Source organism: Ischnura elegans, chromosome 4 (genome assembly GCF_921293095.1).
Source record: "Ischnura elegans chromosome 4, ioIscEleg1.1, whole genome shotgun sequence".
Classification (NCBI taxonomy): Eukaryota; Metazoa; Arthropoda; class Insecta; order Odonata; family Coenagrionidae; genus Ischnura; species Ischnura elegans.
In genome coordinates this window covers 100,476,780-100,495,070 of record NC_060249.1, presented here as the reverse complement: position 1 = coordinate 100,495,070, position 18,291 = coordinate 100,476,780, and the positions used below count along the sequence as shown (strand labels likewise).

General features: G+C 36.6%; 2 protein-coding genes and 1 long non-coding RNA gene across 3 annotated transcripts in view; 2 read left to right on the top strand and 1 right to left on the bottom strand.

Moving 5' to 3' along the window:
- Positions 1-6,036, bottom strand: part of LOC124157843 (lysophospholipid acyltransferase 5) — a 30,996-nt gene extending 24,960 nt beyond the window's left edge. The window contains exons 1-2 of the mRNA XM_046532879.1: positions 5,893-6,036; positions 5,404-5,511 (exon numbers count right to left, since the gene is read on the bottom strand). Of these exons, the coding sequence (XP_046388835.1) occupies positions 5,404-5,511; positions 5,893-5,965 (181 nt within the window). The 5' untranslated portion in view covers positions 5,966-6,036. The remainder of the gene's footprint in view (positions 1-5,403; positions 5,512-5,892) is intronic.
- Positions 6,037-6,119: 83 nt separating this feature from the next.
- LOC124158208 (TAR DNA-binding protein 43-like) lies at positions 6,120-8,699 on the top strand (the record flags this gene model as incomplete). Its single annotated transcript, XM_046533396.1, has 4 exons — positions 6,120-6,461; positions 6,784-6,953; positions 7,054-7,194; positions 7,725-8,699. Coding segments are annotated over exons 1-4 (1,524 nt in total), but the record flags the coding sequence as incomplete, so codon positions are not given.
- A 1-nt stretch (position 8,700) lies between these two features.
- Positions 8,701-17,040, top strand: LOC124157842. Its single transcript, XR_006864658.1, has 2 exons — positions 8,701-14,797; positions 16,679-17,040. It is a non-coding gene; the product is annotated as an uncharacterized LOC124157842 (long non-coding RNA).
- Positions 17,041-18,291: the final 1,251 nt, after the last annotated feature.

Below are 18,291 nucleotides of genomic sequence, written 5' to 3'. Positions count from 1 at the left end.
GACTGTTCTTTGGCAGTGCTGGAGTGTGGGATAAGACTCTTAGAATTGAATTGGATTGCAAGGGACCATATCTCATAAATGTTTAAATATATGTCCAAACAAATGAAATTTCAGCCCAGAACTTTGTTTATACATTTTTCTTTAAGGTTGAGTTTTTACAGCCCCAAATATTGAATTTTGGGTCATTAGTACTTAGGGCTCTTGAGACATGGGCTCCCCCTATTTTCAAGTAATTAAAATTTAGCATGTGCATGAAAATTTCATTTTGGTTATTTCAAGAATGGTAAATATAACTTTTACCAATTCTGCACAATAAGAGCACGCTTACAGTTTATGCATGAACATTCCACTCCACATGGCACTAATAATTACAAGCATCACATAAACAGTTAGGATCTTCTTGCATCACTTTCAAACTGTCCAATTCATTTATAAGAACAACACAGGGGCGGATCCAGGATTTCTTTCTGGGGGGGCACAAGGATATCTCATAATATAAAACGAACGCAATGATAATAATGGGACCGTATTAAAAATCTTGCATATGTTTTAAGGGTCTGGGGAGGGGGCACGCACCCCCTTCACCCTCCTCCAAGATCTGTCTATTGTTCACACTACCATCATTGTCAACCAGCGTAAAGATGACGTCAAAACCAGCGTACATTCACACATACCATGGTTAGACACTGGCGATATCTGATGAGTGGTGGAGTAAGTCCAAGTGAAAAATGAATTTACAAGAGCGAATAACCTGTTGGAAGGAAATAGAGAATGTGTAGGAAAAATTTATTGTGTTAATTGCAATGATTTTCAACATATATGCATATCATGAGCTGCTTATGAATTAAATAATTGTATTCCAGCGTCATCGTGCATTGTTCCTAGCTACGTAGAAGTTAATTCAGATGTGTCCGTCCAACTAATCATTTCATCGATAGCATGGTTTGCATTTTTCTACTGCTCTATTGAATCTGAATTTAAGTGACTATTGTAATAATTTGGTTGGTATCAACAACATATACTACTACTTGCCCTTGATTCGGATATGTTGACAAATCATTGATGTTGGTGAAGAAAAGAGGACCTAATCTTGAGCCTTAAGCGTCAATTGAGGCACACTTTTAGTGATTTAGAATTGAGATACACTTGTCGCTGCATTGCAGTCTCAGCAATTATAGTTTTCTGATTTTGATTAAGGACATGATCCAATCTGATGCTTTACCATAAATTAAAACTATTTTACTTCAATTTGATGGGGGACGAATAACTTGCAGAAATGTGACTTGTTGAAATTAAACTTATGAAATAAGAGAGAGAGCGTGGTATTTTTTGTGATTAGTATCACCCGATGTTTCTAACTTTATATTCTATAGTTATATCTAACTAGCAGTTAACCTAATATTTTATATTGGTATGGGAGGAACTTTTGTTCAAGGATGAACATAAGTGATCTTTTTTAAACTGGGACAAAGAACTCTTACCAAAACATTCAAATCATTGTGACAGTCAGATTTTCATTAAGCTAGTTTCACACATTTAACATTATTCTAGCAAAATATTTATAGAGATTATTAACTCTGTCCGTAATAACACAATGCGAGCTAATGGCTAATTCACTACGAAGTATAGTATATCGCATAACTTACCACAAGTTTAAAATTTATTTATGTTCAACAAATTACGGCATGAATCCAAAGCACTTTCCTTTGAATTAACTCTGACGAATCTAGTTCAATAAGAACGGCCGTCTCCTCTTCGAATGTTTTACATTCTGTTTTCTTTCCTCCTATCCCACCTTGTTACTGCTTTGCCTTCTTCTTTTTTTAACCAACTTGCATTCACACACACATAAACTACCGCCAAACATGGTCAGAAAACAGTGGTCAGAATTCCAACCACGGTTAACGGTAACTTGCGTTCACACCTCGTTTTGTAACTATGTTCGGGGCTAACCAGCGTAAAAAGAGCGTAGTGTGAACATATATCTCAGCATTAACAGCACATGAGTACATACATCAATACACCATTTGAAATCAAATACGAGGTGTACCTCTTATTCAGGAAATTGCGGCTGACATTGAGGGTGCACCTCAAACAACCCACAATATGGTAAAGAGAAAAGACCACATTTTTCCATAAACTCCAATGTTAAATAGAGGAGTGCTCTTAATCTTATAATAGTTTGTGCGGCATGCTACAACACCCAAAAAAAGAAAGAGAGGGGTATTTATAGAGAAAGAGACTGACTGGCATTAGCAGGAAAGGGGCTGGATGTAAGAAAAGAAGGAGAAAAAAAAGGCACATAAGATTTAGAAAAACAAATATGTATTTTAGAAAAGGATAAGGTACAAATTCAGAAACAGAAGCACAGGCAGAGAAAAAAATGAGATAAGTTAACAGGAGACTACATCATACCACACTTACCAAGAAAAGTCATTACCAAGAAAAAGGTAGTGGAATCCATAAGGGAATACAATGTTGGCACGTCCAACACTGATGGTAGAGAAATCTAAATTTGGCGTGAAAATAAGCTGAAATTCAGGCTGTTTACTGAAATTTTTATTAGTGATGGCATAATCTATTGTATTCATAACTTTTCAAAATTATTCCCTCAGATTACAAATGCTAAACTGCAAATAAATGGATTGCTCTGAGCTCATGACCCCACTATGGACATTTTTAAAAACAGATTAAAAGGTGTGAGAAGTGGCAGTATTAATAGTGTCTCTACGAGATGTAGTCCTCTGGGTCACATGCCACATCTTTCATATTCTTGCAGGAAGGACTTGACTAAATAGGTGGTGGAAGAAGAATTGTGAAACAAAGGTTAGGAACAGAAATGAGGGGCAAATTATAAGAAGCAGGTGGCAGAGGCACAAGCATCGAATTTATGGCGTGAGAGGTAGTCCAGTCATTGAATGTCGAAAATGGTTGAATGAAGGGAAAAAATCATGAGTACACAAATTTTTGCACAGTGGTAGTGCCCAACATCATGACCTAAAACCCCTGTAAGTGAGGGGGGGCAGGGTCCTTCCTTAATATGACTTTTTTTTACATTTTTCATGAATATGAAAACTGTGACCAATAGCGAAACAATACAAGGAAATAAAGTTAAACTAGATCAAATTTGCTGCTAAAGAAGGTACAGTAGTTTACAAGTTACAGAGGCAGTAAAAGCAACAATTAAAAAAAATTATTTCAATGCTTAAAGATAAAAACCTTAGGGCCAAAATCAAATGCATTTTTTACAAAAAAAAAAGATATCTAATGCAAGTCAATTTCAGGAGATCGCTAAAATTTTCTTTTCTGTAATAAGTTCCCACTTCGTATGCATTTGTCAGTGACTCCATACAGTTGCGGATATATGTATGTATGGGGGGCACTTCCCCCCAATGGGTCCGCCTGCATTGCCTAACATAGCAGAACCACAATAGGGTGGTTTCCTATTATTTTTTTATTGCCTAAATCGAAAGATTATTACTCCTGGAGTACGTATTTCACGCTTTTAGATTTTTAAATGATGATATCTATTATTCGCGATTAAATGAAAAGGGAAAATTTTCAAGCGCGCGAAAACGCGACGGCTAAGTATGAATGCTGGGAAAACCCCATGTGACGTCATTCTGGTTCCCGCTGTCGCCATGTGAGGTGACCTTGGGGCGAGGCTTAGAGCGCTGATACAATGCTGGCTGGTAGCAGAGTACCCTGCTAGCAGGTAGCACATGGCTTAAATAATAAGGATTATTAATACCCTAACAAATGAAGAAAACTTTCCGACCTTAGGCAGTTTTAATAGGTGATTATTAAGACATGTTTCCCTGAGCTCTGTGCCTCATGCATGCATTGGTAATCTCAGATGATGTACAACTCCTATCTACTCGTATAGAAACTAGGTCCTTGTGACGTCAAGTGGAGTGGCACCACATGGGCGCCAATCTGGCCTTTTTCAAATGGGGTTAAAATTGACCATTGCCATTCATCTAAACTGGGATTTCTAAAACCAAATAATTTGTATATTATGAATATACTACTGGTGGGTAATGAATCGCAATCAATGCCTTTCGTTTTCTTTAAAGAAGGAAACTACCCTATTGTAACTTTTTTATATCATAGGATGACATCGTCTGGTATATGCGTTCATCAGTTTAAATAAAACCTTCTTAAACTCTGCATGTGACTGAATTATTTGTTATCACAACAAAAGTAAAGGTAGCTCAAGATATCTTTAGCACCCCCACCCCCCCTGAGTATTTTCTGTATCCGCTACTGACACCATAGAGGTTTATGTCTTGTTATTCTGCACTTTTCTTCAACCAATTAGTCTTCATCAAACATCACTGTTTTCAAAGTTCGGATTTAGCATAGGAACTGTCATGGGAGTATAATGCAGCAGTTTCAACATATTTACATTAAACAAAAATTGCATTCAATGTAGACTTAATTAATCAGAATCTCCCAAAGTCCTGTAGAACTGATAACTATTTTGATTACCGTGGCACTTCCTTTCTTCATGAATTTATGACGATATATTCAAAGGTAATGGAGGCAGAAAAGGTGAATGGCTAAAAAAGTTCCTTGACTGGACTTAGGTTAGAGCAGATAATACCACTAAAAAATTAATGCTTACTTGCAATGATATGCAATTTTAATGATACAGATGTTGTTTTTAAGTACGTTGCCACTTCCAACATCTTCCAATTCTACTCCAAATCTGTGCCTTTATAACCAACCTCTCAAAATTCTCCTTGATTTCTAAATCCTTGTGGTCTTTTCTTTTCCAAATCTCCTTGCAGCTTCCCCCATGAACTTTCCTATTAACCCCATAGATTTAGCTTCTCCATGAATTACACCATATTTATAATTGTAATTATACAAAACATCTAAAAATGGACCTGTGGTTCAATTGGCTGGAACCAACTTGATTTTGACCAGATCCAAATAAAATCCAGTAGTGCTTTTCAGCAAACTAAGCTTGGAATATAATAAAGCGCGATTATCATGATCTGTAGACTCTAGTGTGAAAAAATGATCTTATAAATGAACTTTGTTAACCCAAACCTTCATAAAACACGGCTAGAGTTGAAATAGCCATGGCATTCAAATTCACTGTCATTACTTAAACATAATTACGGATACGAACACGGAATAAGAGTAGAGGAAATATCTCTGAAGGAACGCAGCGGGACAGAGTTCCGGCACCTCTTATCAGAGGAAGCTTTATTATCATAAGGACCTTGTGGTTAAAGTAATTCCTGGAGGTATGAAAATGTTACGCGCAACAGTGTTCCACCTTCTTTTTTAAATATGAATGGTAAAACCCGATAGTGCCCACTATTTCTGCGCAACCCAAAGCATTAATTTCTTAAGGTAAAATCAACTCGCAGAGCAAGGAACAAAGCTTACCATAATTGAAGAAACCAATACCTACTCCGCAACATATGAAAAATATATGCTGCAGAGCTGGGTTTTTACGATACAAGGTGTACCTGTGGAATACTGCAATCGGGTAGCCTAAAATGAGAATGCAAGATACACTTAGAACGATCAAGATAAACCAAGTAACCTTATTAAAACACCATCTAACAGCCTACTAGCATTTCATTAGAACCATAAGAAAATTCACACTTCTTTCAGAAGTCAGCATGAACCTGATTCAATTTCAAAATGCAATACTGCAAGCATGTGGACATTAGCAGTGCTTGAGACAAATATCTATCCATAGATGATATCCATTAGAAAACAAATCAATGAATTGGAGGAATTTCAAGGCGGCAAAAGAGTCATGAACATGAAATACTTGGAAGAAATAGCTACGCTGAGGATCCAAGGAAAATTCCAAAACATGAATTAAAGTGGGGCGGATAGTTTTTCAATTTGATTTGCAAATATTACCTATTAACAATGACAATAATAACCGTAGTGCTGGCTCTGTAGCGCCCAACGCGGTCGCTATGTCTTTTAACATTTTACAGGACCTCCACTTTCAACGACCATAAAATACAAATTAAAGTCGAACAATTGACGACGACAAAGGATGTAGAGCGTGTCGATGGCTCTATCGATCGTATCGTTCGGTCGTTTTCGATAGCTCGATACAATCGATCGATGTTTGCCGACGTTTCGATTAGCATTTGTCTTCCAAGTTGTTGCCAAGGTGCTTGCAATAATACCACGTTAGGGTTAGTGGGTTGATATTTTTGGTGTGGTCTTTAACACGCCAAAAATGAGTGGATATCTTCAAGTGTCTGAAGATGAAGGAGAAGAACCTATAGAACTGCCTACTGAAGATGATGGGACTTTACTATTGTCCACTCTTGCAGCCCAATTTCCAGGTACTTGTGGTTTGAAGTACCGGAATCCAGATGGTCGTGTGATGAGGGGTGTGAGGCTGGTGGATGGCAGACTGCACTCACCGGACAGTGGATGGGGAAATAGTGTATATTATTGCGTGTTTCCTAAAGGTAATTTTTTTCCTTCGAATTGTTTTACTCTGAGATTGGCCGGCCATATTAAGAATATCCACCATCTTGGGTCTTGTCGACTTTTACTTGTTATTTGAGTTTCGTTAAGTTTTTCTATGCTATGATCGGTTTTAATGTTTTTAATATGAATGATGATAGTCCTCAGTAATTTCACTGTTGTTTATGTCATAATTTGTTGTTTTTATACGAATCTTCATTACTCTTGACTGTATTGAATTTCATGTCAGGCCCTGAATTACTGTCAATCACCTTTATACTAAATTGTTTTGGTTGATAGTTACTTTTGTTATTTATTGCTTAGAGAACAAAAGAAAATCGGATGACCATCTGGAGAATTCGACGGCGAAAACAAAAAGAATGGAAACGAAACAGAAGTGCTCCGATTTAATTGTTTTAGGTTTACCTTGGAAAACGACTGAACAATTGTTAAGAGAATATTTTGAATCATTTGGAGAGGTTCTGATGGCTCAGGTAAGGGAAGATAATCTATCGTTATAGTTAGAGCTATTATATAGATTGCTCTGAGATTTAGAGATTACTAGTTCATCCTCTATTATTTTGCTTTCTTCAGGTGAAAAAGGATGCAAAAACTGGTCACTCAAAAGGCTTTGGATTTATTAGATTTGGAAGTTATGAGTCGCAAATGCGTGTGCTGGCACAGCGGCATATGATTGATGGTCGGTGGTGCGATGTGAAGATTCCTAATTCTAAGGTAAATCATATTCTATGCCATATACTGTTCTATTTCCATGCTGATAACGTGCCATCCACATCTTGCGCTTATTTTTTTTTCTCATTCATTCTTTAATCGGAGATAAATCCGTAATGCAACATCATTTATTTATTATATTTGCCTATCATTATAGTTGCTTATAAATTTGTATAAATTGTGCTGACATTCATCTGCCTCTTAAACAAAGCTGAAAAATTGCTCAAGGTAGTTAAATATGTGAATTGAAATATTTGAGGAAGCAATTTATCTTAAGTAGAGCTTTATTGGCAGTGTGTTGTAATAACATTGATTACTGACTACCAAACCAAACTTAAGCCAAGAGCTACTTTGTGATGCAGATGTCTCTACACTTCTGCTTTAGTGTGGGAGATCATTTTAAAAATTTAAATGTATTACATTTTCTATGGATGTATGCCATGAAGGATGTGGATTATAATATTGAAAAGCTTATGTGGCAATGACGTGTTCAAATCCAGGTTTCTCAGTTGCTGTAATTTCATATGTCACAGGAGGGCCAGATCCAGCAGGTGCCTTGTAAGGTGTTTGTTGGGCGATGTACTGAGGATATGGGCCCAGATGACTTGCGTGAGTATTTCTCGAAGTTCGGCGAGGTGACAGATGTGTTCATCCCAAAGCCATTTCGAGCATTCGCCTTTGTGACGTTCCTTGACCCTGATGTTGCTCAGTCGCTATGTGGGGAAGACCACATAGTGAAAGGTGTGTCTGTGCACGTCAGCAATGCAGCTCCCAAGACGGACCCTAATGTTCGCTCCCCATATGGGCACAGGGGGGGTGGAGGTGCTGGGGGCGGTGGGGGTGTTGGTGGTGGTGGGGCTGGATCTGGTGGGGGTGGGGGAGGTGGAGGAGGAGTTGGAGGCGTGGGAAGTGCTGGGGGTGGAGCCATGAGGTCCTCGGGAGTGGGAACGGATCCAAAAAACTTGTCGGGAGGCCCCTTTGCCCAGGGGCACCACCACCACCACTACCACGGCTCGGGCATGGCGAGCAACGCCGCCGGTGGAGGCACCTGGAACCACGCCGGTAGGGGTAATCTGGATATGCCAAATCTCCAGGCATTGGGGATTACTGGTGGAGGAAGCACTGGAGGAGGAATGGGTGCTGCACAGGGGAGTCAGCCATTGGGTAACCCCTTGGGCATGGGAGCCCTCAGCCTGAGTGGTCTTCCAATGAATCCTGCTCTGGTGGCCGCTGCCCTCAATCAGGCAGGTTGGGGCATTATAGGGAATCTTCAAGGAGGTCAGGCAGGGGCAGGTGATGGCCCCCCACCCCCTCAGGCCTTCGGTAATCCAGGTGCCGCTGCGGCTGCATTTGGTGGAAACCAGGCTGGGGGACAAAGTGGGGCACCAAACCAGGGTTCCGGCGGTGGTGGGGGAGGTGGTGGGGGGTTTCTTAGCTGGATGAACCAGCCTGCAGGTGGCAGTGGCGGTGGAGGTGGAGGTGGGGGAGGGGGGGATACAGGGGGTGCTGTTGGGGTTGCGGGTTCAAATGGGCCAGGGCAGGGGGCATCATGGCCCCAGCGAGAGAACAAGGCAGGAGGAGGAGGGGGTGGATTCCTCAAGTATGATTAGAAGCTGCAGCAGCTCAAGATAAGCAGGGGAAACTCTTGTCCTCGACAGCGACAGTGGCAGCAAGGACTCTCAAAAGCGCTGTGTGTTGGCATCAGGGCTGTATTTTTTTGTTGGTGATGTTAAAGGAGAGAGAGAGAGTGTGCGAGAGAGAGAAAATGCGGTGAGAATCAAAGTAGATCCAGTGAAAGATGAAGAGAAAATGAGTGGAGGGTTTTTTATTTGTGTGAACAGCGTAAATGCAGTGGAAAACTTGCTGTAAATGTATTGTTGAGGAAAGGGTAGTTGCTTTTGAATATCTTGATACCCTAATATTACCAATATATACATACATATACCTATATATATATTGCTGGGCTGGTGGCCATTTAAATTACTTTTTAGCAGAATTTCCACTGCATTTTAAATATTGATATAACTGTGTGGATGTTACTTTTCTCATTTTGTGCGTTAGTCTGAGAAGCAGTTTGATTGATGGAATTCATACATGTACCCTATATATTTATTGAAATTTTATTTTCTGTTAATTGTTTGTCTGAAGTGCATAATTGAAATTTGGTTACCCACCATATTAATTTTCACGCTGATGATAGTGTATGAATGTTTGGTGAGTTGACATGACTGATTAAAATTATTTTCATATTGAATTTAATATTGGAAGGTTTTGGAAGGCCTTCCTGTATATTTTGTCCTATAAGTACAAAGTCAGACATTTATGTAAGAGCTTGTAGATACAGAGAGGATGTTTTGTGATTGTCGAAAACATGTTAATGAGTGTTGTGGTGGGTAATTAAATCACATTGTGCATTGTATGGAAATAAGCTACAGATGCGAGAATCATCTTATCTTTATAGTTTTGTTTTGCAAGTGTGCGTTATTATCTTACCTAGACCGATTAATGAGGGAGTCATGCACCCATTAGGTAATTAGACCAATTTTTAAAAGATTAAGTTGGTGAAAGATTGAATTATTTTTCAATTTTTTAAAAGTATAATTTAGTTGACACGGAACTTATTAGTTTTGTATTAATTCACATGAAGGTGTGGTACTGCTTTATTTTAAAAAATCTCATGCTTAGCTCTTGGATGTTAGGATTTGGAAACTTTCTTCTTATTGTGTGATCAAGACACATTACGTGGAATTCACATAAATATTTCTACTGTAATGCAGTGCACCAAGCTGAGTAGCTCTTGCAGTCAAGATATCTGATTATCAGTTACTTTTGTATGTTTAGTTACCCTCATAATTACCATAAACGTCTTGTTTTATTTCCTGGCTTTGAATTATGTCTGTACTTTTGCCTTCAGTTTGGTAGTGTTTGCTGTTTGTCGTTAAAATCTCATACCACTCTTGAGCATTTATTCTTCTCTCCAAATTAATGTTTTGAGTTCCTGACCTTAAGGTATTTACCTTATGAGCAATTCAAGTTAGTTCATTCTAATTTTAGTTATGGTACAATATATGTTATGCCTAGTAAACATTATGTGACTGCTAGATCTATTAACTTTCAATGGTATCTCAAAATTAATGGTGTTAGCTATTGTTTTAGTGTTAGTGTCATCTCCACCAAATATTAATGCATGCACATACACACCAAAAATATTATCTTGAAATGCGCCAAGAGTGGAGCTTCTATTAACAACTGAAAAAGTTATGGTATATCCTCCACATGACATTGGAAGGCTTTAACGTATAGTTGTGTAAAATTGATTGAATGTGATTGAATGACTCTTATGAGTCAAAAAGTCAAGTCATTATGTAGACAAATTACATAGTGTGACGTTTATATGCGAGTGAGATCTTAAAGAATTATTGTCTTTATGAATGAAGTTGAAATTGTGGTGTGTTTAAAAATGAAAATTTGCCAATTTTTGTTTTCTTTTTTACTGTTGCTGCTGTGTGTTTGACTAGTGTGCTGGCATATATAATGAGTGCGATAAGGACTTCATTTTCTCTCCTTTCTACGAGATATTGGCAAATCATAAATAAATTTCCTATGAGAAGTGTAGTTGGTTGCAAGCGAGTGCTTTTCTGTGTGTGTGTGCGTTTATAAAAATGAGTTCGGGAATAAATACATATTATATCCTGTGCATGAAACTATGATTGAGTTTTTCAATTCCTGTTTTTTTAAAGAGCGTAGTTTTTTATCTGAAAACAATGAAAGGAGCAGTATTGTGTGGCTGGAAGATATGTATACCTAAGAAGGGGAATATACTCTATTCCTTCTTTTAAGTAATATGGGAAGTACGTGCAATCCTTGGAGTTGTTTGCTCCCAGCTTCATGAATATCCAGTATATTTTCATACACCCCCCCAATTAAGCCCGATTAAAAATAATGTCATACATGCAAATAGTTTAAGCAAAGGGGAGTTTTGACTTAAATCTGGTTCATATTGTTAGCTCACATTAGTGGGGGTGTTACAATTTGTGATTGTGAGTGGATGACTGTGTGACTGGCTGATGAGAGGGGTGGTTGGTGGTGTTGGTAATTGCCTTAATTAGATTTGGTGGTGAGAACATTGGTTTAGTTAAATTTTAAATCAGCCCCAATGTATCAAGTTGAGTTAGCAAATGATTTCTTTGTGGGATAAGTTCACAAGTATCTCCATCCTTTGGGTTTTATTATTTTAGCTTACATTCCTATTTACAGTCAATATATCCTGCTCATGTAAAAATCACCATCAAGTTCCTGGTCAAGAATTACATATATAGTCCAATGAGTGGAAGTTGCAGTGAGATTTGGCTATCATGATATCTGGTGTGAAAGATTGGAAGGGGAAAATTGTATCATTTGAGACTTGAAGAGTTACTTTTTGAGCTTATCGAAAAATGTAAATTACAAAATTGTTTTCTTTGGATTTTTATTCCATTGATTTCCAATACATATATTTCTAAAATTTCAAAATGTGCCCCTACTTTGGTCATGGTGGCATTAGTTCTGGCGTTGGTTACTTTCGTTCCAAGGATGCTATACCACCAGAATTTCAAATTCACCAAGTTCCACTGCTGTCACTTTACCTATCTAAATGTGGAAGGGAAGCATTTAGTGGCCCTCTGCCAATGATGTATGTTTGTGTTTGCTGATTAATCCTGGAATTTGAGGAAGGCCTTTTCCCTACGGCTGCCTCTGTCCTCCCCACCAGCCATTAGTCTCAAGGGAGAGAGAAAGAGAGAGAGGAGTGTGCGTGCTTGCTAGTGCGGCTGGACGATGCTGTGGGATGCTTCCATTTTGCGTGAATGAAGAGTGCCATGTGAGAAACAAGGTGAGAGGAGAACAATTGCTTTCCTCATGGAAAGATGTTTCCCTTAGTTCTTGAAGTGTTAACCCTACCTTTTTTGTTTTCAAGTTGTGTGTACTCCATAATTGACATAAGTTGGCTATTTTGGAGTCAATTTTTTCCAATTAATAATTGTGTCCTTGAATGAGTGGGAGTGAAAGAGGCAAACTTTTAATTAGGATGAATGTGAATAGATTATTTAATTCTAAGCTTCTAATATCATACTCTGGAGTGAGTGCTTGGGACATTTGTTCATTAACAAGATTATTTTGTTTGTCAAGATGTACCTGCTTTTTGACAAATAGTGAGTTTTCAGCAACAGAAAGTATAGATACCATGAATAGCATAGGTCTAAATTGGAAATAGTTCTGTGTGATATGTCCTTGTGTTGCTCAAGCTTGTTGGTTTGTTTAATGTTATCTCCGTGGTCATTTGTTGTTTGAGCCTAATTATTGTTTAAGAAACTTATTTCTTAAAATAATTGCTAAAGGTTCCATTCCTTACTATGGTATAGGATAGTGTTCATTTTTAGGTATATTCATTGAAATATCCAAAGAATTTTAGTAGATGTCATGTATTTTCTCATTCGTAATGCTTTTGTCTCAGTCTTTCTTCGCATGATAAACGTGTGTTGCATGTCTCCTGTGTTTTTTGTGAGGGAAATGGTCTAATAGGAATTCTTACTAAAAATATCAATTTATTCATAAAATTTTGATAGGCTCTTCCTGGAAGCCATGCCAATGCCTGGAATGAATACCAACAGTAGTTGTTAGCATAGTTTTGACTTTATCGGTGTTCTCTTTTGAAACTATGTACTAGAAATTTTTTCCTCTGGGTCATCTCCGTACACTTAGAATTTGAAGCATACCACGAACAATAAGAATGTTGAATTATATCCTCAGATAAAGTTATTTCTGATTGTAACTTATTACAGTACAGTGACTGGAGAATTTATTTCATCATTTGATGATTACAGCCTAAATTATTGAGTGTTATTGTTAAAATAGTACTAAGGGAAATTAAGAGAATATTGAGCTGATGTCGAGTCTGATATGAATTGACTTCATAATTTAAAGCCTCTCAACTTTTTATTAAAAATATGATATGAATGAGTGCTGCGTTGGTGTAGTTGATACAGTATAGGTTTTCTATCAAAAAATTCCATTTGTGTTCCTTGGAATATAATCTCCATCTAAATAGCTTTTGGAGACCAGATAAAGATTAGTAACCTGTGAGTCAGTTGTCCGTGCACCAGTCATTGTGTTATTAGGTACATTTTTTTAGTAAAGAGTTTTTTTAATGCCAATACATGGCTTTTCTGGCTTCCTAAATGACATAAGTCTGTACTTTACTCCTCCTGATATTTATGTTACGTATGATATTTATCATTAGTAGTGACTTAAATTGCTTCTAATGTACTTCACTATTATTTCTACCAATGCACAGTGAAATATCAATTCTCTAACTGTTATCATTTTAAATGTTAGTGATATAATTCCTCTAAATTAAATCTTTTTTCTATTTTTGCAATGCTTATTTTCTGAATTAATGTCTTTATCTCTATATTTCTGATCAATGGGTAAGGCATAAAGAAGGATATATGAGTTCTTAGGTACCTCAATCTGGCTATTGAAATTTTCCCTAGTTCGTAAATTTCAGAAGTTGTCGATTGTTGATGTTGACCAATCTCTTCAATTTTCACATCTTGCCTAGTTTACTTGTGCCAAATGAAAAGGATTAAAAATTGAAGACATAACTTTTTCTCCTATTTTTTGAGTAGTGAATTCTTATGTAATTTTAGAAGCACACGACCTAAACTCTATTATTCCATCTACTTATATTAATTTTATTAGGTGATGGTTTCTCCTGAAATTCTTGCCAGCATCTTCTAATTTGATGTGATAACATGATTGGACCTTAGGATACTGGCAGAAATATAGTGGAAATGAATGCTATCATATGAATCTACCTGGCCGTAACTTCAGAGCCAAGAAGATACGCTCATCCTTCCTTTAGAGCAATAATGAGTGCTAATATACTCTTAGGTTTTAGGCATTAAGATTTATATCTTTAATTTAATTTACTGTTATTTATCAAGTGAATTGATTGAGCATGATTTGTATTACAATTTCTTTTACGTCTTCAATGTGTGGAAATACAAATATTTTATACTTTTGTCTTGAAAGTGTATTTTTCTTTTTTAGGTGTTACGTAATGCTTGTTGATATCATTTTTATAGTTGCAGAATTGGTCTTCTACGTTTTTCTATGCTTTTTGACAAGTTACTATTGCTAACTGATTCAGGAAATTGCATAGGTGCCTTTATCCAGAAGTATGGAAGTTACGTTTCCTGTTAATGAATCCGTATTTATGAATTATGTATTTTGCATTTTCTCAATACTATGGTCAAATTCTTGTAGACATGTTTTAGAGATAGATGTGAGTTAGGGGCAAGAATATACTGGTTGAAATTAGTTGATTCTTTGTTTGCTGAGGGGTTTTCAATTTTGTTTGCCTGTACAAATGACACAGTGATATTAGAGTAGGTTGATAGTTTGTGTAACTTTTATTGTGGTAATTGATGGAGGTATATGTGACATTCAGTTTTTTGTTATTAATGGAATATGCAAAAAAGTTTTTTTCAATTTCTCACCAGGAGTTGACTGGAGGAAGTGATTAGTAAAAATGGAGCCTGGTTCAAGCTGACTATAATCATTCAAGGTAACTTGAATTAAAAATGTACCTTTATAATAGTTTTCAAGTATTTACATAAGTATTAAAGATCCTTTTCTCTAATTTTATCAGCAATCAAATATGTTTTGTGGATAAGTAAATATTGTTTCATTAATTGTATTTTTTATAAAAATTTCAGTTTATGAAGATGATATGATGATTCATTTAGTTTTTAGTGCTTATTATTTTTCTTATTGCTCTAGTAATTAAGAGTTTTTCATTTGGAGTTAGTAATTTTATTTTGCTAGTAGTGACTAGCTGTATGCTACCTTGTCTCGAGTTATTTTCTGGAAATATTACAAATAATAGAAATCTAGGGAAGGCTCTCTTATGCTTGTCAGTTTTGTAGTAATGTGTTAATTATTTTGATTATTTCTTGTAAAATATTTATTTTCCATATATTTATTTATTTCCACACCTCAGAAAACAGCACTATTCTGTTTTAACATTGAATTTTTAAAAAAATATCATTTAATGATCAAACGTGCACAAACATCTATGCCCTAAATAAGGGGAACTTACCCAGGCATGACTCAAACCTGCGACTTTTGGTTTGGGAGGGGAGAACTTTACCCCACCGCCTCCGAGGCTGGCAACTTATATGTATGGGTATAAGATCATAGAAAACAAATTTATTCATAATATTTATATAATTCACGTTATGTTAATGCTTTCACTGCTCTTTTTTGGTGACAGTATATGTAAACGGCAATTGTTGTTGCCAGAGAATACTCATTCATAATTTTTTTTATCGTTGTTGGTTTTGATAATGTTTGAAAATTAGGTAGACCTTTGCTTTTCCATTTTTTGATCTGGTAGCTACTCTTCAAGCTATTTGAGAGGAAAAAATGAAAGTCTTAACCCTGCAGCAGATAAGTTAATGACGTCATGAACTAATGGCATCACCATTTCTCAGCTACTCTTCGGCCTTTTGCATGGGTCTCATATGGTTAGTTGGTGTTCTCACTCTTGTAGGTGACTCGTAGTGAGAAATTCTCACTGAATGAGTTAAGTAAGTATGATGTCGTCAACTCATAATAAGTTTGCAATGGCGGCAACATTTATTTTCTCTAATTTAAACTTGTGGTAGTATTGCGGAAAGGAGAAGATATCCTTGATTGTTATTTATATACACCTGCTATCTGTTGAATTCACCTGTTAGATGGAAATTTCAGGTCCGAGTGAATGACCTCTTCAGGAAATGTTTGACATCAATTTTTAATAATAGCATGAAACCTAAACGTCCATCAAAATTTCTATGAAACGTCTTGTGAGTAGGAGAATTATTTATGAAACTTTCCTTTCCTTGCCTCATGATCCTAGATTCATCCTTTTTTGATGGATTGCTTACTTTTTGCCTGAGGCTGTTTACTTGTTCCAAATATAGAATTTTGTGTTGAGATTGGTGCTTTAAAAAAATCATTTATTTATTTGAATTGAATCAGCTTATGTATTGTGCCCCTTTGAAGTCAGTTTTATGCCTTATTAATGTGAAATGTCAACCATGAAATCATCAAGGAGTGTCTCAGGGAAAATTTTCACATCAAAGCAAAAAGGTTTTTGTACTTTTCTTCATTTAGGCTTTAAAACGTATTCTATAGCATTTTATTAGTAAAGGTAGATGTAATCATTTATGAAAAGTTACCAAGTTTATTATGAAAGATGTCATATGCTTATGATTTTATGTATTGAAAACCATTGTTTGGGCTAAACATTTTAATTGGGAGATATCTTGGTGCCAGTGGTGGTATTTCGGGCTTCAGGTCACCCGTGTGTGATGCATTTCTAATGATATTACTGCAGTAGGATTCCTGTAAAATAAAATAACTTACCTTATTTTTGTGTGGATCATGCTTTTTCAATTTTCAGGTGTCATTTGGGTGATTTTGCATATGAATGTGCGTTCCACGTGGTAAGTGTTCTGTTCTCCTATTTATAACATTTCTAGTATTAATTTCAGTCTAATACGTGTTTGTGATAATTTGGTCGAAGTTTAGTAAATTTAGTGTGTATTATTTTTATGTTACATTAGTTAGTGATTATTTGATCTTTCAAATAATGTTTATGGCCTCTCTCTATCTTTAGGGATATCACTAGTCAATTTTTAGATATTTTAGTTTTTCCAGTCCTCATTTTTTCATCCTTGTAATGCATGGATGTGTAGGGTATAGTGATTATTAATTATAATGTCATTTTTGATGTAAATTCTGGAATAAATAATTTCATACCAAGTGGTTGTTTCAATAATTTTTTCTGTGACCCTATTCTCGTTTTAATGAGATTCAATGCTGACTTAAGAAAACTGAGATGATTTAGGCTTTTATAAGTAGGAAAAATAGTAAAATAAGGTGAGTAATGAGGTTTAATTACTCTTAATATTATTTCTCTTTAAGTTTTTTGGATTTAAATGCCAATTATGCATTTAACTCTAATCATGAAGTTAGATATTTTTTTCAAGGGCCAGTGATGTTTCTTATCACTTTTTGGTGCACTGTGTTCCTGTTTTCTAAGCCTCGCAGTGTTCAACCGTGCTCCTTGATCACGGATACACCTCGCGCAGCAGTTGCATCCCGGGCAACTTGTGCGAAACGCGACTACGTGGCATGGTGCCTGACAGTTTAGTTTCCGACGTCGAGCAGTGGTTTTAAAGCATTCGTGCAAACCACTTTACAGTATCCGTGATCACACAGCCACGGATGTGTGGTTTCAAAACCAGGCCTTACATAGAGCATTAATAATATGAGTACAACCATGTTATCGCCGCTAGAAAGATCGCAAATTGATGAAGAAAGCTCTCAATGAGTCTGGGAAGCCCTATTAAATTACAGAATAACTGCATAAATAATAAAATATTGTTTATTTAACGTAAATTATGAACATTACAAGACATTGAAGTGAAAGTTTGGGTTATCCGTGTTTTCTGATTATTCATGCTGTCCATCCCCATCATTAATCGGGAGTCTACTGTACTTATTTATGCAGTTTTTTTGAATTCTTGTTATTATTTTATCTTAGCAAGTAAAAAATAGAAAACTAATAATAAAGTGAGAGTTTGGATTATCCGTGTTTACCGATTATTCATGCCGTCTCGCCCCATCATTAGCCCGGATAATTGGGAGTGTACTGTATTTTAGTAATGGCAAGGTTTGTGAAGCCCATTTATATCCTTGGATGGAAAGCTTTCGTGGTTCAATTCAAATATCTTTGCAACTGAGTGGCCGGTCCAAGTTTTTTGGGGGCTGAGGGCGCTAGGGCTTCAAGAAAACAGACTGAAATGCGGTAGGTGGGGCCTGCAGAAGATTCAGTTGCCTTCAGACCTCCGTGGTGTAAGCTTCACAAGTCAATTAGCTGTGTTATTTTTCGTCCATTGCCTTTGTTTGCTTGTCCTGTTGTGGTGATTTCTCTTCAACGGCCTTTCAAAGGGGTCAAAATGAGGAATCCAAGTGGGGATAGGTAGGGGCTAATCCCCTTGATGAAGTCTA